The 22,034-nt window shown below is 34.3% G+C and overlaps 1 protein-coding gene across 5 annotated transcripts in view; it reads left to right on the top strand.

Moving 5' to 3' along the window:
* Positions 1 to 21,697, top strand: part of LOC311207158 (ATP-dependent translocase ABCB1-like) — a 48,668-nt gene extending 26,971 nt beyond the window's left edge. For 3 of the 5 annotated variants that reach the window (XM_084283062.1, XM_084283061.1, XM_084283063.1), the window contains 17 exons: positions 1,655 to 1,780; positions 1,967 to 2,170; positions 2,442 to 2,612; positions 3,094 to 3,255; positions 4,840 to 5,022; positions 5,827 to 5,973; positions 6,314 to 6,418; positions 7,613 to 7,690; positions 8,545 to 8,628; positions 9,604 to 9,807; positions 13,305 to 13,405; positions 15,174 to 15,314; positions 15,877 to 16,033; positions 16,499 to 16,696; positions 17,983 to 18,189; positions 19,722 to 19,868; positions 20,664 to 21,697. In XM_084283062.1, the coding sequence (XP_084139188.1) occupies positions 1,655 to 1,780; positions 1,967 to 2,170; positions 2,442 to 2,612; positions 3,094 to 3,255; positions 4,840 to 5,022; positions 5,827 to 5,973; positions 6,314 to 6,418; positions 7,613 to 7,690; positions 8,545 to 8,628; positions 9,604 to 9,807; positions 13,305 to 13,405; positions 15,174 to 15,314; positions 15,877 to 16,033; positions 16,499 to 16,696; positions 17,983 to 18,189; positions 19,722 to 19,868; positions 20,664 to 20,870 (2,622 nt within the window). In that variant the 3' untranslated portion in view covers positions 20,871 to 21,697. The remainder of the gene's footprint in view (positions 1 to 1,654; positions 1,781 to 1,966; positions 2,171 to 2,441; positions 2,613 to 3,093; positions 3,256 to 4,839; positions 5,023 to 5,826; positions 5,974 to 6,313; positions 6,419 to 7,612; positions 7,691 to 8,544; positions 8,629 to 9,603; positions 9,808 to 13,304; positions 13,406 to 15,173; positions 15,315 to 15,876; positions 16,034 to 16,498; positions 16,697 to 17,982; positions 18,190 to 19,721; positions 19,869 to 20,663) is intronic. The other 2 variants (XM_084283064.1, XM_084283065.1) reach the window with 2 other exon arrangements.
* The last annotated feature ends 337 nt before the right edge of the window (positions 21,698 to 22,034 follow it).

Below are 22,034 nucleotides of genomic sequence, written 5' to 3'. Positions count from 1 at the left end.
TAATAAAGAGTGCCTTTGCACTATATAATTATTTATTTCCCCACCTTGAAGGAAAATCACTGACTAACTAAAGGGATCTTAGTTTTGATAGGCCAAAAGGAAAGACATAGTTTTCTTTATAAGCCATTTTACTCATAAATGTTTGAAAAAGACTTCGGCTTTTCCTTCTATCAGAAAAGTTAATGAAGTAGTTGATTTTTCTTCATATAAAAATATGAATAAAAAGGGATTTATTGATCTCAGTAGGTTATTTTCTAAGTTTATACAGGTATGATATGAACAAAGACATTTCTCCCCTCTCATTTCAGACATTATAATTATATGAAGCTAAAGCTATACCAATTAGAAAGTATTGCATAAATTATAGTAAAGAAAAGGAAAATTAGGAGGTCAAATAACTCAGAGGAGTTCATTTCTGCCTAAATTTTACCTACCTGATGTTAAAGTTAACTCTTCTTTGCAACAAGATTAAGTACAGCAAAATAACTGACAGGCATGAAGACTGCAAGTTACTTCCTATCTCATTGGACAGGTTTATTTGCTGTCCTTACTCTCTCTTCTCTGTTTGCTTTAAGCTGATAGAAATAGTCTAAAAGGATTCAATTGTGGATATTATTTTGGTATAGGAAAAAAGTTCTGATCACAGAAATCAGTGTACATTGAAATTGGTAGTAACCCACACATTTTAGAACAACTTCTATTGCTACTTACATTAGGTTTGCTTGAGTTCCATGCAAGGTCTATAGACTAAATGCTTCATAGCATTATGACCAGAAGATTGAGTAAGTTTCATACTTTTTAAACTATTAATAATTATGCAAGACTTTTTGTTTTCATCTAGAAATACTATAGCAAAGACATAATAAAAGTTATTTGCATGTGTCTCTTGTCCCCAAAGAGTGAGATATATTTCACTTGTGAAGCACACAGATTGGTACTAAGGGTGAAGAGGCAGTGGTAGTGCTGAGAGTAGGAATCTATGAAGAAAGAGATGCTGATGACGACACAGGGCTGCAATGCATTGGGAAGTACATTTGAGGCACTATTTGAATGCATCAACGCATGGTTGTACATTCAGAATGGAGAAATAAACTTAGCCCAGATGTGGATGCTGTCATTCATGTTTGCATAATTCATTGTAGCTTAGTCCTTCTAGAACACTAATTAGCATAAATACACTTTTCTCCTTTTCAATAATTGATTCCAGCCAAATAAGTTGTATAAAGTAGTGAAAGACTCCTTTACATGTTGTCTATACAAAATGTTTTTATTTATACTTTATTCCTTTTTTTCTCCCATTATTGTATACTCACATTACTCAGGTGAACAGGTTAAGCAGAAACATGGGTAAAAATAAGTAAACATTTCACATGGATGATGTGTATCTGTTCTCCAGTCCCACTACACAGTCCAATACAGGTTATTTCTTAAAAATAATATTAAATAGCAATTCCACCAAAAAGTTATGTATATCCTTTCTACAAGTCCCAAGAAAAGCAAAATGTATCTTCCATGGCTGTGAAATAATATATTTTATGGTGACTAGTACAAATATATATATTTATATATAATCTTATATGTATATAACCTAATATATATATATATATACATATATATAAACTTTTGGCAACCATTCTTATTCTTATACATACAGATTCTGAAAGGCTTGAATCTCAAGGTCAACTGTGGCCAGACAGTAGCCCTGGTTGGTGGCAGTGGCTGTGGGAAAAGTACAACTGTTCAGCTCATCCAGAGATTTTATGATCCCAAAGAAGGCACGGTAAGACACCTCAAGCCAGATGACTGCTCTGTGTGTCACAGTTGTTCAAAGTCAGCTTCCGGTCTCGTTGCCCTTGATCAAATGACATGGTCAAGTCTCCCATCAAAAGCCATGTGCCAGCCTGGGGAGAGAGAGTCCTTGACCAGAACGCTTAGTAAATGGGTCATGTCTGCTTCCTTCCTTTAGATTACCATTGATGGGCAGGATATTAAGACCTTGAATGTAAGATATCTGCGGGAGATTATTGGTGTGGTGAATCAGGAGCCCGTGCTCTTTGCTACTACCATTGCAGAAAATATTCGCTATGGCCGAGAGGATGTCACCATGGAAGAAATTGAGAAAGCTACCAAGGAAGCTAACGCTTATGATTTCATCATGAAGCTACCCAAGGTAAGAAAGCTGCTGTCCTGCTGAAATAATTTCCCTTCAACCTACTCACACCAAAGAGTTCCTTAGGAGGGATTCTCCTTAGCCGAGGAAGCTGTTCCCAGAGCTGTGAATATGCAGAGCTATGCAGAGCTTCCTCATAACTTTTGAGAAGAATGTTAGTTTTGACATACAGGGGCTACTAAGGGAGATGTGCCCTTTCTTTACGTTGCCTTTCTGTGGTGAAAGGACCGTGCCACTGACTGTTGTTCAACCGTGTGTGGTTGTCTTGTAGAAGTTTGAAACCATGGTTGGAGAAAGAGGGGCACAGCTGAGCGGAGGCCAGAAGCAAAGAATAGCAATTGCCCGAGCTCTGGTTCGCAATCCTAAAATTCTTCTGCTTGATGAGGCAACATCAGCTTTGGATACTGAGAGTGAATCAGTTGTGCAGGCAGCACTTGACAAGGTCAGTACTGCTCGTTTGTTTAAAGAGGTGCAAGAAATATGAAGAAATGACTTCTAAAAAGTGTAAGGTAATTGCCTGAATTTGCAAATAATTTATGCTCATTCAAAGACTGGGAAGTGGCCGGTATTGCTATGAAATAAAGTGAGGAGGAGCCGAATGTGATATTTATTGAAAGAACTTCAAGAAATAGAGACCCTTATAGCACAATAGAATCACAGAATCACAGAATTTCTAGGTTGGAAGAGACCTCACGATCATCGATCCCAATCTCTGACCTAACACTAACAGTACCCACTAAACCATATCCCTAAGCTCTACATCTAAACTTTTAAAGACTTCCAGGGATGGTGACTCTACCCTGTCCATAGGTAAACTTGATTTTGGCAAATATTTTCTGGATTGAGAATTTTTGGGACCCTAACATGAAGATGAACAATGTTTGAATATACTTAAAAATATTCATGAAAAATGTTATTTCTAGGCAAGGGAAGGACGTACCACGATTGTAGTAGCTCATCGCTTGTCAACAGTCCGAAATGCAGATCTTATAGCTGTGTTTGAAAGTGGAGTTATCACAGAAGAAGGGAATCATTTTAAACTGATTGAAAGAAAAGGAATCTACTATAAACTTGTTAACATGCAGGTACTTTCTTTCCCACTTGCTTTTGCCTTCATTTTTTTTGTGTGTGTGTGTGTGTTCCATTGTATGCTCTCAGAAATACTGGGAATTCTGCAGCCTATTTTGTTAGGTGCAAGTAAATATTTGACAGAGAAAACCACAAGATTTGATAGCAGACATATTTCAACCCAGGACAGTAAGTTTTTAATCCTTTAGTGATTTGAACTTAAAATATTTTTCTATATTTTCCTATTAGGCAGCTAACATCACTGATTTATTATACAAGGTAGAGCACAGTAGTTGATTACCAGAGAAATACAGCATGCATATTTAAGGTGTTTGATTATAATCCTTCACAATGAGGTTCTTTAAAAAAATAATAAACAAACAACAAACAAAGAAACAAAAAATTTAGGAATAGGAATAGAAGAAAAGCAATCCAGGTTATGACGAATGAAAAATATATACACTTATAGTTAGGTAGTCAGAAACAAACTATTAGAAATTAAAAATCAAACATAAATATCAGAAATGTATTGGTTAATAAGTGAATAAAAAGTACTTTTTGTACATCCCAATATCAGCTGTGATAATCAGGTTATACCTGAGCTTTGCCATAGCCTTCTGTGCCAATGGTGTTTTATTGTATAACCATCACATCCATTAAGGAAACTGAAAGAGGTATCTAAGTGATACCTGAGTATCACCCTGAAAAGGGTGAACTAGGCCAATTAAAACACTTCTTCATAAAATGAGAATGCACTTGGTCACCTTAGATTTAAAGTAATTTTGTATTCAGGTAACTGTGATAAAGGGAAAAATCAGAAAATGTAAAATAAAAAAAAAAAAAAAAGCAATTTCTATAACTTTCACAATAAAACCCAACACAACACAATAATTAAGGAATCAGAGAAGAGAATGGAGAGGAAAAGAAAAACAACAAAAAAGTATTTTTTATTATTACCATGAAAAGCAATAAGGAAAATAGGAAAAAGAAAGTGATACAAGCTGAAGGCAAATTTTAATCTAATTGCCATTATTACCCTCAGTAGTTGGTAGATATTTGTTCATTTTGCCAAAGACACTGGCAAAACTACCACCAAAAGTAAAGCTTTTTTCTAGATGTTCAAATTTTTCAGTCAAAATCTCTTTTCAACTTGTACCATTGTGAACTATTACATTTAAAGTCAAGAATTGTTTGCAGTGTTCTGCACTGGAGAGGAATCACTTTTTCTCACTTCATGGATAAACAGTGAGAATTCTCCCCTGAGAATTGTCAAAAAGATACTGAGATGGGTGTAAATGGTTCACACAATTTAAAACCCTGTTAGGAATTAATTCATACTTCCACTTCTCTGCCCTCCACCTAGTGTAAATATTTCCTTGACAGGTTTGATACCCATATATGAATCCAGCTCTGAAGATTGATATCTACTTAATAAAATACAATTTTTCATATCTGCTCATAGCATTATGCATTGTTCTGCCCCTATCTCTTTCCAGTGAATTGTGATTTTGGTTACCTTTACTTTGATTTCCTCATAATTTTGAAAGTTCAAAGTACTATATCCACAATTAATCTCAGTGTTATGTTTTTCCCTGTTTCAGACAATAGAAGCTGAAGATACATCATTGGAAAAAGGTGAGAATGCAGTCAGTGTCAAAAAAAGTGAGTCTGAACTGGAACAGGAAGAATCCTTAATGAAAGGTCTGAGAAGACGATCAACTCGCGGAAGCATGAAAAAAACAGGAGAAAAGAATGATGATGCTGATATGAAAAATAATTCACCTGTAAGTATCTTTGCAGAGCTGTTAGTGAACTTTAGTTTCTTCCTACTAAAGAATATTCATGATGCTGCTCTAGGAAGGTACAAGAAGAAGCATTTTCTAGCTTCTAGTGAAACAAATTAGATTTTTTCTAATTTTAAATAGCTTTTGACCGGTAGTATTCCTAACTTCCTAACTTTTGTTATCTCACCATGAACAATATGTACAAATGTACCCATGTACAAATAAAATGGGACTTTTAAAATCTATAGCTAGGATACATTTATTCTTGAAAATCACTTTGCTATAAATCAAAAATATATATATCTGTACAGCATACAGACATAGTATATATGGGTTAAACATTCATTTTTAGATCAGAAACAAAACATTTGCACCATCATACAACTCTTGCAACAGATCTGGAATATCAGAGGATTTTGTTCATACCTGCAGCAAATACTTTGCCATCAGTTATAAATTGCTCAATGGACAATTACTGGAATTAGACTAGTTATGAATTACACACAGGAATATGCTATGAATATGTTCAGTCACAACTAAACATTACCAAGAGTACTGATCAATAAAAATTACATAATTAAGCTAAAATGTTATGACAAGAATCACAGATATGTTTTAACAGCTTTTTGTTTGTAATATAAAGATTATAAAAATAAATGTTTAATGAGTTAATTATTTGTTATTAAAAAGTATATATTTTAGTTTTTCCTGAATGTATCCTGGGAGTAGGAAATCAAATATTAATAGTTCTTTTTGCCATATTTCTCCAAACACATACATATATATTTCCTAACCATTCTTTAGGATGAAGAACTACCTCCAGCTTCATTTTTGAAAATTATGAGTTTGAACAAAACTGAGTGGCCATACTTTGTAGCTGGAACTATCTGTGCAATTATCAATGGAGCTTTACAACCCGCATTTTCAGTCATATTTTCAGAAATTATAGGGGTAAGTTCAAATAAAGTATATAAAACTTATAAAATATGAAACTTATAAAACATGGCACATAAAACTTGTTTCTAATAAACCTAGGTCTTAAACAACCACTGAATTATGAAACTGAGGAGTGGATGAAGCACTGTTACAAAAAATCTTAAGAACTATATGTTTACAAAATCCTAAAAATCTTGTTACAAACTGATTTTTTCTTCTGATACCTCCAATAATTTGCAACATGTACTCAATTTTTCAATGTATATAAATAAATATCAAAAATAGTTATGAGAAGTATGGGAATATTTTAGATTATTAGTTGTTTAAAAATGATATTTCAAATATTATTTTATAGATTTTTTCACAAACTGATGAGACGTATTTGAGAGAAAAGAGCAACTTATATTCACTGCTGTTTTTAGCACTTGGGATCATTTCCTTTTTTACTTTCTTTTTTCAGGTATGTACTTATATTTTATTTTAGCTTTATTATAATTGTTCTAGATTTGTTATATTTATCACATAAATTTATATTATTATATTTTTAGCTTTATTATATGTTGCACTATAATTTCTGGATATGTTTAATTTTGTATAATTTATAAATTATTCTGCACAGTGAGATGATAAAGTTTACTTGTAAGAGTAGCATAAATGTATATCTAGTCTGAACTTCTGATGGTGCATGTCCATCACAACCAAGGAGCAGGGGCTGGCACCTCTCTTTGTGCCTCCCCTCCTTGGCAGGCAGCTTCTCGCCCTCCTCGTCACACCAGACAGCCCAGGTGTCCCCAGCCTCTCCTGTTCACAGGCCTTCCAGCCCTTGTACAGCCTCAGTACCCCACTCTGGGTGCTGTCAGGTCCCTGAACATCCTTTTCTGTGGTGGAGCCCAGACCCGCACACAGCAGTCGAGGTGGGGCAGCACCAGCACTCAAATGCAGCGGGAGGGAGGATCACCTCTTCTGGCCAGCTGGTTGTGCTGTGCTAAGGGCACCCCAAAAATGGGGTTTGCCCTCCTGGCTGCCAGGGCATGCTGCTGGCTCTCACTGTGCCTGCTGCCACCGGCACCCCCAGGTCCCTTTCTGCTGAGCTGCTCCCAGCCACTCATGTATCTTCCAAAACTGTAAGCAGCATATTTCTTTGTTTATCTTGTTAAATTGTTTGATGTTAATAGTTAAACATATGTTCAATTCATTATAAAGCATTTGTTATGTGTTACTACCAATAGTTATGTCAGGTTGTATTAGGATCCCAGGAAAGAAACCGTAATTCCATTGGAGTCAATGGGAAATCTGCCATTGACCTCAGTGAACCCAGATTTCCCTATAAAGTCTTTAACCTGAAAGCCGCCTGTTTAAATCTCACTTAGGTCAACTCTGATAAAAATGTAGTCAAAAGGTTCATTAGTGATCTTTTTCTTCAAGCATGCTGAGAAATATTGCTAGGCTGCCTTATTTCATTGAGAAATATAATAATTGAACATCTGTACTGTGAACCAATTGGATTTTATGAATGTTAAACCTAATTTTATGTTTTGTGTGATCATAACTGCAATAATTTGTATTTTGATATTGTAGAGACAATGTATCTAAAATATTGAATAAATACAAACAATCTAATTGTATGCTAAGCACTATAATTCTTCTCAAACAGGGTTTCACATTTGGCAAAGCTGGAGAAATTCTTACAATGAGACTTCGATTCATTGCATTTAAAGCAATGCTTAGACAGGTAAAGACAAATATTTTAATTTGCAGTATTTTAATAATAGTTAGTTGTACATCTCTAGAATATCTGTATTCTATTCTATTCTACCATGTTATGACTTGTCTACAAAGAAGATTTTTTTTCTAGTTTTGAAATCAATATTGTTAGTCACATGGGGTTCAGTAAAGTATCTGTAAAGAAAGTTCTTATATTGATTTAAGAGTCTTTTTATGTTCTCCTTGCAAAGCCTCAGCCTCACAGCCAAGTCGTTATGGCTTAACATTAACACCAGCCAAATTCCATGTGTTCAGATGCTTGCTCTCCTTTCTTGGTGCCTTTTCTCTCCAGTCATTCTATGATTACAGTATAAATCAAATGTTTGGTCTCGTGAATATGTTATTAGCTGTGTAACTAATGCCCAATCAAATGGCTTAGATCAGATAGAGTTTCAGTATGGGAGAAACAAGACAATGAATCAGGAGTTTTTACCTTTAAAATACTTTCCATTTAATCCATCTCCAAAGAGCTTCGCAGTTGTGAAGGAATGTGATTTAAGAGTCATCTCCCCCTGGAAGGTGCAGTTTCAATAGCTGTCCAGGAAGGTCTATTTTGGTTTGGGGAATTTCACAGGTGGCGCTCCTTCCTTCTCAGCAATGGCAGAATCATTCATCCTTTATTCATCAGATCATCCAAAAATATACACTTCTTCCTAGCATATTAATTATACAATGAAGGATTTAGACTTAAATATGCAGAAGTGATGCACCAGGCAGACATACATGGTCTTCTGGCACTGAATTAGCTAGGTCTCAGTTTTACTTTCAGGTTTACATTAAATACATAAAATCTGGTCCTAAGAAAAATGCTTCTTATTGTAGGACATGGCCTGGTTTGATGATTCTAAAAACAGCACTGGAGCATTAACTACAAGACTTGCCAATGATGCCTCACAAGTGAAAGGTGTAAGTAAAATTTTGGTTTGGAATTTAATATTTGATTTAGTACGTAGTAAGGTTGGAGCAGGGATTTGACTGGTTGGTTCACAGTCTTGACTTTGACAACAAAAAAAATCTGCTATTAGTGATTATATGATAGCTGGTATGGAATGCATTGATGGGTGATTACTTACAACAGTGTAAGTAATTTATGGTTACAAAACAATATCTGAGCAAAACTTCTTTCGGGAATACTGTGCTGTATTGTGATGTTCATTATTAAACAAATTCACTAGGAATTACTTTACCCAAAATATTCATATAAGTTTGTTGCTCTGTTTATATCAGACCTCTAATTTTTTTTAATTGTACAGATTCCTTATATATATATAAAAATAATAGACATAATAGCAATAAACTTGGAGATTCTTTAGAATTAATTTGTGGACTTTCAGAAATCATTGTATAATACAATGCTAAAGAGCACTGAATGAACTGTGCATACATGCTTAAATTACAAGACTGTATTTTTTTTTCCTTTTTGTCTAGATGAAGTTAATTGCTTTTTTTTCTGAAGTGAAGAGTTCTATCTCTGATATTATTTGCACAATATCAATTAAACATTTAATTTTCTTCTTCATTGGTCTCTGTGTTATGATATATAAGCTGTCTTCATGATCTGTGAAATGTGACACATTTTAATGTTTAGCTGTAAATATAAACATCTGACATGCTTAAAGTCTATTTAACTTTATAAACTGACTTTAGAAATTGCAGTGAAAATTTAAGTAATCAGAATATGGGGAGAGGAAAAAGTAATTGTGAACCAGATTATATTTTACAAAATAATTTAAGAAAATCCCATCTCAAAAAATTGCAAAACTGCATTAAGAATTTCTAAATATTTTTTGGAAAATCAGAAATGATATGGGTGTAAATGTTTTCATGATCTGAGATGTTGATATTTTAGCAAAAAAAAAATGTCTTTTTTTCTTTCCCTAGGCAACTGGTGTCCGATTAGCATTAACTGCCCAAAACATAGCTAACCTGGGAACTGGAATTATTATATCATTAGTTTATGGCTGGCAACTGACCCTGTTACTTTTAGCGGTGGTGCCAATCATCGCAGTGGCAGGAATGATCGAAATGAAGATGTTGGCTGGGCATGCTAGAAAAGATAAAGTAGAGCTGGAAGCTGCAGGAAAGGTGGGTCTAGTGAATTTTATCTATTTTTGTGTAATATCAGTCATGTTTACCAAGCCACTGATAATGGATATATTGCTTCCGAATACAAAAGATATCATAATATGTAACTTCCAGAGATGGCCAGATTCTATAGTTACACTAGTAGGCCAACAGAACATAACAGCTCTTCAATAATAAGTGAAGGCTTATATAATTAACTGATAGTTATTTTTGTAATTGATAAACCCCAGAATATGCTAAGCACTGCTCAGGAACATTCTTTTTCCTGTCGTGATCGTCTCCTGTTTTCCTTATTGTGCAGCACTCTTCATTTTGACATTCCTTTTTTCTTTTCGTTTTCTTGCCTCCTGTTTTCAGCATGTCATCTGTCTTATCTATATTATACTGCTCTTTTTATTTTCTTTGTTTTCTTTCCTCTTACTAATGCTTGCAGGGATAATATGTGTATATCCACTGGTTTCTGAATCTGTCTGCTATACATTTGTTTCTTGAATAGAAGAGAAAGATAAGAGTTGAAAAACAAGAAAGCTAGGCTTTTGTTTAAGAAATTAGAGGAAGGCGTTTAATGTCACTTCATTCCAAAAATCCTTTTGGGACAGAACAACTATTTCATTGCTTCCCTGGTATTTACTTTCTTCAAGGTAAAACTTTTGTAATCTTCCTTTGTATGTCTTACTGCTTTCAAAAGTTGTTGAGAAGAGTCATTTATCTAAGGACAGGCATATGGTATTAATCTTCAGATTAAATGTATGTGTCTGCAGACATGCTAGCAGTATAATGTTCCCACAGTTATTGGAGATGCCAGGGTATCAGAGACCTCCAGCTGCCATTTCAGAAGCATATGACACAGAAGCACAGAACTCTGTGTTCTGTGTCATGTCTGCTACAGCTTTCCCAAATGTTCTGGGTATCCTAGAGCATCTTTGATGGCAAAATACACCTACATGTGGGCGACTGAATTTTGCTCCTACCCACTTCAATTAATGATCCTGGAGAAAGAGGCTATGTGAATTGGTGGCTTAGACACTTAAAGACAGGTGTCTTAACCTGGATCTGAATCCCCCTAGTAACTCCTATTTACTGAATTTATTTTATTTCCCTCCATCATGTCTGTCAGTTAAGTTGTTCAGAAACGTCTTTGGCCCTCCAAATCAACAGGAAATTCTGTGTAATGATGGACATGGGCTTTTAAGTATAAGCCAAAGAATGCATTTCCTTTCCTTTTTCTTCTGCTTCTTCTTTCTAATTGTTGTGCATTTATTTATTTATTTATTTGTTTGTTTTAAGATATGACAGGAAAAAGACTGATAATTCTTGAAATCAGCCCTGGAGAATTTCCTCATTTACCAGACTGTGAAAACATTAGCACAGGTGGTACAAAAACTAATGATTTTTGTCAGTGCTTGAGAAAATACTTAGTTTTCTTAGCAGTGTATGAGTTTTCCCTCTCAGGGCAAGCAAGCACTAGACCACAGGCATTTTGTTCAATTACAAGAATATATAAAATCAGTTTTCTTCAGTGAAAACAGGGTTTTACCTGGACAATTTGCTTTCTGAAAAATCTTGCTAAACTTGTGTTACTAAGAATACTACATGACTACTCCTTTGAATCTTGATGAGACAATATAACTAAGAAGAATAAAATCTATTTCATTTCTTTGTTATCATTAGCATTGTGTATTACATTCAAATCAATAAATTTTTTATAGCAAATTGTCAAACACAAGTTATACATGTAGTATCCTGAGGCTATCAGACAATTATATCCTTATATTTTAGGACAAAGATAATAGTACTGCAGTTTTAAAGTCTGTGGTAATAGTTCATGGAGAAAAAAAATGCTTCCAGGTCTGTATTTTGATTTATATTAGATATAAGTAGTGGGGTACTGAGGTTATTTGCTCTCCTGCTTTAAACTGCAGGCATCTGAACTGTATGGTGACATAAGATAAATCCAGTGTCCTATGAGGCATAATATACAGAATCACTTTTCAGAACAAAATTTCATTCTGTTACAATACAATAACTTTTTAGAAGTGCTTATGCTTCACCCTGAAGCTTCTATCCTGCTTTTGGCATGAGTCCTCTGTTTAGAAATCTTTGCACAGAACAAGAACATTGCAGGCACAACCTGGAAATGGACGGGGTTCAGGGAACTAGCTCCAGAGAAACACAGTGTTTCAAAGCACTGGTTCTCAAAGAGCTTTATGAAAAATGTAAGCCATATAATGCAGCAAATGTAGTAACAGTAACATACAGAATAAATGCATATCTATGCTTTCTAAAATTCAATATAAAATAATGTTACTATTGAGCTTGAAGTTTTAAGATGTTAAAAATATTATCAGTCTGTTAGGGAAAAAAATAAAAAAATAAAAAAAAATCCCATGGTCTCAGATATTGAGTTGCAAAGAATCAGGGGCCTCACTACACCAGTGGGGAAACCCCAAGCATAAATAGAAATTCAGTGCTGAAAATCACTTGCTGTGAATTTGTATAATATTTACACAAATGAGAGAGATCTGCTACCTATCAGACCATCCTATCCATCCTTAGAAATGAGGCTGCTGGGCAACTGAATAGAATCTAGGTGTTTAACACCATTTGAAATGCATTAGGTTAGGGTACTGAAGACTTCTATCCATATAGGATTGTCAGATATAATACAGTATGTGTGAGAATCCTTGCCCTCTCAGCAATAGCAGTTGAGGCTGCCTGGAATGCCCAACACACCATTGCACTGGAGGCAGTATGTGGGTCACGGACTCAAGCCCATTGTTTCAAGCAGAGGTAAATAGAGCACTAGCTCTGGTGTCTAAGATGTGTTTATTCCAGATGTTTCCTACTGTCCGTTTCTAAGAATTGTCTTCTACTACATGCATTTGGACTGAATTGACCATACAGCTTTCTAGCCTCACTGTGTGGCCATTGAAGAAGACTTTATGGGCACCTACATAGATGCAAGAGATTACATAAAGGCCTTAATTCAATTGCTCCCATCTAGGTGTCCATTGCCTTGAAAAGTTTCTAGATACCTTTGTGTGTGCAAATGACTCAAGTCTGAAGAATCTGAAAGTTTAAAGAAGATGTTATTGATGAGATCAAATATTTACTGCTGAGATCTAAGTTAAGCCCTTGACATATAAATAACCCAGACATTCATATAATACAGTCCACATTTAGTGGACTCAAAGTTGAATGTTAAACTGCCATTTTTCTCATCTAATATCCATAATTGTCACTGGTGTCCAGCAGGTTTCACCACCTGTTTGGAGAACACTAGAGTAATCTTATCAGAAAATCCTGAGTATCATCTGAAAATCTCACCAACATAAAAATAAAAAAGTAAAAAATTACTTTTGATATGAAAGGTCAATGATTTTAATAACAGTTATAAAAATTATCAAACTATACTCTAGTAGACTTCTATTAAATTACAATAAGGAACCACAACATGATCTTAACTTTCAGTTAAAACATTTGTGTTTCTATTGCAGATTGCCACAGAAGCCGTAGAAAATATTCGAACTGTTGTTAGTTTGACCAGAGAAAGAAAATTTGAATATATGTATGGAGAACATTTGCATGTACCTTACAGGTATAAAAAGAAAGAAGTAAAGTAAAGAATGCTAACTATATTTTAATTATAGAATAAATTACAAATATTTACTTGTACTAGCAATTTTTGTTAGAGTTATTTATTTAGGGTATTCTCACCTCAAAGTTACTGACAAGATTTTGATTTTTTATTAACAAAGGCTGTCACTAGAAAACATAGTAGTTTGTGTACTTTGATTAATTAATTTTCTGTGGTAATATTGGTATCTTCTACAGAAATATCACTTGGTTTGAAAAAAAAAATTAGTTTTAAGTAAACTTTGGAAGTCATCTAATCCAACCTCCAACCTAAGAAGTTTCAGGTATTTAATTAAAATCTTTCTATGCAAATTGAGTATTTCATTATGCCACTTCTGAAAGCTTGAATAGGATTGAAAACATTTAAATAATTACTTACTGGTTTGTGACTAAAAAAAAAAACAAAAACTCCTTGAACTAAGATAAAATTAAAAAGTCTTAAAATGAAAAAAAAAAAAAAAAAAAAAAAAAAAAGATATTGTCAACTAAACTTTTATTTGTTCTATGATGAAATGTTAAAATGTTTAATTCTCACATAGCCATGAGAAAAGTGAAGGAAGTGACAGCATATGTGATAGGAGACAAACAAGAAGGGATGTTTCTAATACACCTGCCATAATAATTGAGGTTTATCTAACAACCGGTGAAAGAAGATATTCAACCTATATCCAACAAATTGCAGGACAGTACCTAACCATTCTCAGGATTTACATTTATGGGATTTCTCCAAGACATTCATCTTAATGTTGTTGTACTAAGTATCGTCAACTTTTTCTTCAGGAAACAGGACATGTTTTTCAGTTAAAGTTTCAGTGCATGTTTAACCACTGATTGGTGAAAGCATTTGTATTTTATAAAAACTGAGCTTAGGTCTTCTGTTATCTCAGATGAATGCACAAATAAGCTATATAAAGGAGAAGTCACAACAGCCTCTCTATCAAAAAAGCATACTTGTGAATCTGGCTCCTGTTTTTTTGTTTTGCTTTTTTATTTTTTTTTTTTTAATTTTTATTTATTTATTTATTTATTTATTTTCTTCTCCAGAAGGAAACATACAGTTGAGACCTAGGAATGGTATCAATATAATTAAAATCTTTTATTTCTTTTAACTGGTAAAAATTTATATTAATCAAAAATTTTCTCTCTGCCTTATTTTAGATAAAGGCATAGTTTTATCATCCAAAATCTCATTTCTGCATCATACATGCAGGCTTAATCTTACCTGAGAGAGGAATTTTAACTGCTTAAATTGAAAAGAAACAGATTTACAAGTATATAATATTGCAAAAGGTTCAACACCTTTGTTACATAGTTAACCTAAAATTGCAAGTAAAGAAAAAACATCACAAAAATTTGGCTTTAGATGAAGGTGAGCTAACAATTCTGATCTTTACCTTTTTTTTTTTTTTTTTTTTTTTTATGTAATGCAGTAGTAATGGTCTGAACTGTAAAGTGTTTTAACACTCAAACTATGAGATGGTAAGGTAATAGTCATAGCAGCTAAGGTGTCACCTTTTTTTTACACCAATATTCCCAACTGTTCTTGGAAGTAAATAAAATTCTGGAAACAAAACTAACTTGGACGCAGTCTAATAGGAGATTACACTACTTAAGCAAGAGTGCAGTTTCGTTCAAGGCAGCACCATCTGAAGTCAATTCACTGTTTTTTTGCATACTAAGACTTTAGTACAATTGCACATTTTTATGAAAATATGCATTCTTTCTTACAGAAATTCTGTGAAGAAGGCACATATATTTGGATTTTGTTTTGCCCTTTCCCAAGCAATGATGTTTTTTACCTATGCTGGCTGTTTCCGGTTTGGTGCCTATCTAGTGGTAAATGGACACATGAAATTTAAGAGTGTATTTTTGTAAGTATCTCTTTTGCAATATTTTTTCTGTCAGTTCAAAGATTTTTGTTTGCTACATAAAGATCTCAAGAACCTATGCTATGAGAAAATAGGCAGATTTTTCTTCTTCTTTACTTAAATGCAGTGACAGTGTATTACAAAGCACATTGTCACTTGATACTTTAAAAATGAATCACTATCTCCCAAGGGTCATTGAACTGTAGAGGGAAACCACAGCAATAGTAGAATTATACCAATGTTGCTGTTCATTGACCACTTTCCTCCTTGTCCCAGTTGAGATTCAATAGTTAACTAGTATTAATAATTAAATAAATTAGTGTTAATAAGTAAAGAAAACACTGAATTTTGAATGGAAGCTTGCTTATCTCGCTTCATTAAAAGAGGGTAAAAACAAACTTCTAGAACTAAATGAGTAATTAAAGTAATAATAGGTGGTTACTACTTTATTCTTTTTAAATTTAACCTCCTTTTTCTCCAGTAAAAGAAAAAGTTGACTGCAGTCCCATTTCCATTGTTTCTTTCTCCATTGTCTATTAAGCTTTGTTTCTTATTTCTTTTACAGAGTGTTTTCAGCTGTTGTATTTGGTGCAATGGCACTCGGACAAAGCAGCTCTTTTGCGCCAGACTATGCCAAAGCCAAGATATCAGCAGCCCACTTGTTTGTGCTATTTGAAAGAGTACCCTTAATAGACAGTTACAGTGAGGAAGGAGAAAAGCCTGTAAGTAAGCAATGTGTAATGGACAATATTATTTATTGACACTACGGACTCTTCTTTAAACTTATTTTCCTTCTCCTTCTGACTGCCTCCTTATCTCAGTGTGTTCTTGACACTTTACCCAAACACAACATGGGCCCAGTTCTCTATTGTGAGACCATTTATTACCCCACACTGTCTTAAAGGTTACTTGTTTTGAAAATCTGGTCTTAAGTTACAACTCATCTGGAATTCAACCAGCAGAATTACAAGCATTTTCAAAAATAATTCAGTGCTATACTTTGATTTTATATTTTCATAAAGATTCAGACCACAGAGCTATAGTCAGCATTGCAGCAAACGCAAAACCCTACAGATTTCAGTGGGAAGAAAAAAAAAAAAAAAGATGACTTCTACAATTCTATTTGAATTATTTGCCATCTGTAAAATTTTCTTAAAGATCTAACAGTGATACTGTTTCAATTATAGGAAACATTTGGGGGAAACACAACGATCAAAGATGTGAAATTTAACTACCCAAACAGACCAGAGGTCAGAATCCTCCAAGGTTTGAATCTAAAAGTAGAAAAAGGACAAACACTTGCTCTTGTTGGTAGCAGTGGATGTGGAAAGAGCACTGTTGTTCAGCTGCTTGAGAGATTTTACGATCCACTCAGTGGAGAAATTGTAAGTATTTTTGTGAAAATATGTCAATATGTTAAGTGAAGGTATGTTTATTTTATGTGATGTGATAAAGTATAACAGATACTTTGAGTCCTTCTAAAAATATTTTTAATGCTAAAGACATTGTTTGGGTTCTTTTGTATAAATGTGATGATGTGATATAATGAAAAAAGTCCCAATAACCCACTTTATATTGAATTAATGAAATAAAATCTGTGCGGTAAAAATATGCCCAATCCACAGCCTAATAATGGCAGTGGAAATAATGCTTTGAATTCAGAATGAATTACCTAAGGTTTTAAAGCACTATGTTAAAACACTTTGAAGGTTATTAAATATGTATAACTACTACTGTATAGTATAGTAATAGAATTTTCCATCTGTGTTCTTTCCTAAAACAGTGAACATTGATGAAAATCACTTTTACCATCATTTTTACTTGTCAGAAGTATCTTTCAGAGTATAACCACTTACCAAGTGCTAGATGTTCATAAATGCTTTTAATAGTTTTGATTTGAAATTTGTCTAGTTTCCTGCACTACTCATATGGCAACTTTGCAATTACTTTTCCATTTTACACTATCACTTATTGCCAGCTTCTCTTTGATGTTAATGTGCTCAGAGATACTGGGTCTCCTGGTACATTTGTGGTCAGATTGATAAGAATGGTATATTTACGAAACTGATCTACTCAGTTAAAAAATATATATATATATATGTGTGTGTGTGTGTGTTGGTGTTTATCTAACAGACAATGATAACTCAGTAGCAAAATTTAGCAGAAGGGCTGCAGAGTTGTCAAGAAAAAAAAAAAAGGCAGCAAACGACATCTTCAGGACATCTCCAGCAGTAAATTACTCCACTTTTTTTTTTTTTTTTTTTTTTTTTTAAATGGAATACTACTGCCCATCTGTTCCTTTATTGGGAACATATATGCAAAATAAAAGAAAGTTTTTTTCCATGGAAGGAAGAAATGAAAGAACTTTATTCAAAGTTCTTTGAAGCAGCCCCAGCATATTCTATCTTTTGCTGTCTTCAAAATCCTGATGAAATCTTGAAGCAAAGAAAAGAACTGAGAAAGCAGAAGGGACTATAATCTCCTGTATATAACAGTCATTAGAAAAATTGAGGATCTCCTTGAGGAGAAGGAGGGGAAGGAATTATGTGGGCTCTCAATCTGGTATCTATAAGGAAAGAGCTGCAATTGCACAATTTGTGTGTGTGTGAATGTGCAGTCTCAAATACGCATATGTCCATGTGATTGAAATTTAAAATGTTTGATTTCTCAGGTGTTTGATGACAAAAATGCAAAGACAGTAAATATCCAGTGGCTTAGATCTCACATTGGTATCGTCTCCCAAGAGCCAATCCTGTTTGACTGCACTATTGCTGAAAACATCGCATATGGAGATAACAGTCGGGAAGTACCACATGAGGAAATTGTTAGCGCAGCAAAAGAAGCCAATATTCATTCTTTCATTGACTCTCTTCCAGATGTAAGTTATACTTTTTTTCTCCTACTCAGAACTGGAGAGGACCTGTGGTGAAGAAAAATTGCATCCATTTGTGATTTCCTGAGATGCAATAATTCTCTGAGATTCCCTGATCTTATCTTTTTTAATCATATTTACCATACTTTTTTCTTTTTTTTTTTTTTTCTTTTTTTTCTGGGAGACTCCATTGTCAGGTGGAGAGCTGAACTTTTAAGATATCAGAAAAACAACCAAACAGCTTAATTATAGCTAATCGAGAGCTGGAAGTCTGTTGTTTATTTTCTTGCTTTTTTTAAGTCAATAATTTCTTTTTAAGCTCCTTTTTATCTTAAGTATATGCAGAAGATGCAGCTAGACTGACAAAGATTGTTATGCAAATCAGATTAATCATATGTGTTTCTTACAGTTATACATAGTCAGAATTTACATTTCTAATATTCTACAATTCAAAAATGACTAAGAAGGTATTTCATATACATCTTACCAACACATGTAAGAATGAATATTCTGTTTCAAATGTCTCTTGCGCACAGACTTTAGTCCCAGACAGTTACCGTCAAGATATATCTACAAATAAGTATACAAAAGGCTAAACATTTAATGACATTTACCCTGAATTTTTATCTAACTTTACATAAACCATGACTTGGGAACTTCCTACGACAGAAGATGTTTTATTATTTAATGGTTTTCAACTGATTTTTCTTCTTTAAGTCTGACAAATCATTTTTTAATGTATGTCAAGTTGTAGTTTCCAAAACTTCCCAAAGCAAGGAGTTTGCCAGCTTAATTGCAAGCTGTATAAAGTAATATATGTGCAGCTTAACTTCAAGTCACCAAGCTGCTTTTTGCTTTGCTTGAAAAAAAAATACAGCAGTGAAAACTCTTTTTTTTTTTTTTGCCGATCGTTTTTAGTTTCTAATGACTCTTATCAGATCTGCTGTTTCCAAAACTGTGTAAAGAAATTTTGTGATATATAATGCTGTCTCATAAAATTTTGGTGCTTTCTACAACAAAATATGTAAAATACCACAGACTATGACCTACATGAGTTTGTCCAGAAGCTTGACCAATCCACCCTGAGATATCTAAATTAAAAATATAACTGTCCAAAGCCATAGTACACATATATAGTTATAGTGTATAAATATCTATGTCTATATAAAGCACATAATTTGCCCTTTAACTGATACATCTTATACATTATTATTTTTTCAGGATGAATAAGTATGGTTTAGAATAACTGGTTAGGAGCGTTTAAGGTCAGGTTTTATCCCCAGTCATAGACTTTCTGGTGTCCTATCTCCTGACTGAGAATAGTGTTGCTCTCCAACATTGCAGGTGTCATTGCTTTAAGAAGTCTCCTAGCGAACAATCTGTAGATATGTGGTGGATAGCTGTTTTGGTCATCTTGTTTCAGAGAGATGTTGTCAGGGAGTACACAGTTTATAGATGGCTGTTGGCAGGGTCAATATGTTTGAATAAATTTGAGATTGATTTGCATTCATATACTGAACTTTATGTATTGTTTCTAGAAATACAATACCCGTGTAGGAGACAAGGGAACTCAGCTTTCTGGTGGTCAGAAACAACGCATTGCTATTGCCCGAGCTCTTGTACGTAAGCCCCAAATTCTGCTACTGGATGAAGCTACATCTGCCTTGGACACAGAAAGTGAAAAGGTAACTTGGTTGTGGGGTGGGAATGGAATCTAAACACATTTGTATTGTGATTATTGTTTTCATTCCCACAGATCAAAGCCCAAAGCTGGAAATATGTTATTTTATGTAAATCACATATGTATACTACTGATAAACAATATAAAGGTCCTACTCCTCACAAAATACCATTCTCTTCATAACTTTATGGCAGTAAGCAGATTGAAGTAGCAGTGAAGAAAACATTTCTCTGCCTGTAATTTTTTAGGCTTCAATTGGAAATGGTAGTCAAAATTGAACCAGGAGAAACAAATTTCAGAAACTGAAGAGTTTGAGGATACTGCCAGAAACCATTTGCTGACTTAATTCCCGTATATAATTAATCAGACATGGAAGGGATCTCTGGAGGTCAAACCTCCTCTTCACACAAGGGTCTATACTGAATTCAAAACAGGTGGCTTATTGCTGTGTCCAAGAAGGTCCTTGAAAACCTCCAAAGAGATTCAACATGCTCTCTTGGGTCCCTATTACAATACATAACCATCCTTGCAGTAAATGTTTTCTTATATCCAGTCAGAACCTCCCTGAACAATCTATGACTGTTTTCTCTTCTTCTCCCACCATGCATATCAATAACGTGCTTGGTGGCACGTTGTTGTCTTAGCTATCACGATATCATTTGTTATAACAGTTTTGACTACTTGCCAATACAGACTGAATCTAAAACAAGAAGCTAAACCCACAGATACCCCCTTTCTCTCAGTACAGCAGTTTAAGTACTGCTTGAGTAATTAACCTTTTGGTTTGTTCATTGTGCAGATTGTCCAGGAAGCGCTGGATAAAGCCAGGGAAGGTCGCACCTGCATCGTGATAGCTCACCGCCTGTCCACCATCCAGAATGCTGACAAGATTGCCGTGATCCAGAACGGCAAGGTCGTAGAGCAAGGGACTCATCAGCAGCTCCTGGCTGAAAAAGGCATCTACTATTCTCTGGTCAATGTTCAAAGTGGGTCGTGCAACATGTAAATTAAAGGCAGTGCTTATCTCTGAAGTGTCACTGTAATTATTTCAATACTACATTAGTATTACTAGCCAGTCTTGATACTTCTTCCTCCAAAACAAAGCACCTTTTATAAATCCTATGAAAACAACAAATAATAAGTGAATTTGTACCAGTTTCTCCTTACCAGCTTTCATTATGCAAACTGCTTTACTACCTGGCCAAAGCAGAGACCTATTACACCTATAAAAGTAGAAGCATGCTGAGCCAAATTTAATTATTAGCTTGCTTTGAACTCTAGCTAATCTAGGTATTCAGGCAGGTCTGGTATACAGTATGTAATCATGTTTGTACTCATTAGAAACCATATTGCTACTGCTAGGAACAAGCCTTCAGCCTTATCCTCACTGTGCCTTATGCTGACTGTGTAGGACTCCAGTTCTGTCCTATTAGGCTCATTATCAATTTATGAGATCTTGAAGGTCAGCTGAAGCTTGATGCCAGATGTTTCTTGTTATGATGTGGAGCTGTAGTCTGGGATGGATGACTGCAAAAGTCTTGAAAATATGAGCACGGGTTGAAAACAAAGGTCCCAGAACTATAAGTACCTCACTGATGGTCAGTTACTAGTCATTGAAGAAATATGACTTCAAGAGCTGGGAAAGGACTGCTTTAAATATAATACAGAAAAAAAGCAGAAGAAAAGAAATTATAATTACACAGCATCAGCTCTGTGACATTGTATATTAATTGCTAATTTAGGATATGACTATTAAGGTCTAACTGTTTTTAATATGTAGTAACAGCAATTAATAATTATTAAGAACTAACCATTAGCAATGTGTATTGTTAATGAATAACTGCAGTAAAGTTTTGTTTTAAAGTTTAAAACTGGCCTGATTAATCAGTCTTTCATGCTTCCGTCACAGCAATTTCTGATTCCCTGAGATTTTTAAGTATGATTTGTCTATCTACACGTAGATACTTATGCACACAAACTGCTGATACAATTAAGCTGATCAATGTACTAATAACACTCTCCAGAATGCTGATTAATGCAGTTTCATTGTATTAATCTTGAATCACTTACCTGTTTTCTTGTGTGCCTGTATGAATGAACTCCAATTTGATGAACAATTTTGTTTCCTATTACCTGAAACAATAAGGTTCTCATCCATGAGTGGGAACCA

Source organism: Netta rufina (genome assembly GCF_964035555.1).
Source record: "Netta rufina genome assembly, chromosome: 2".
Classification (NCBI taxonomy): Eukaryota; Metazoa; Chordata; class Aves; order Anseriformes; family Anatidae; genus Netta; species Netta rufina.
The sequence above is the reverse complement of the archived record's forward strand: the minus strand, read 5'-3'. Positions and strand labels throughout refer to the sequence as shown.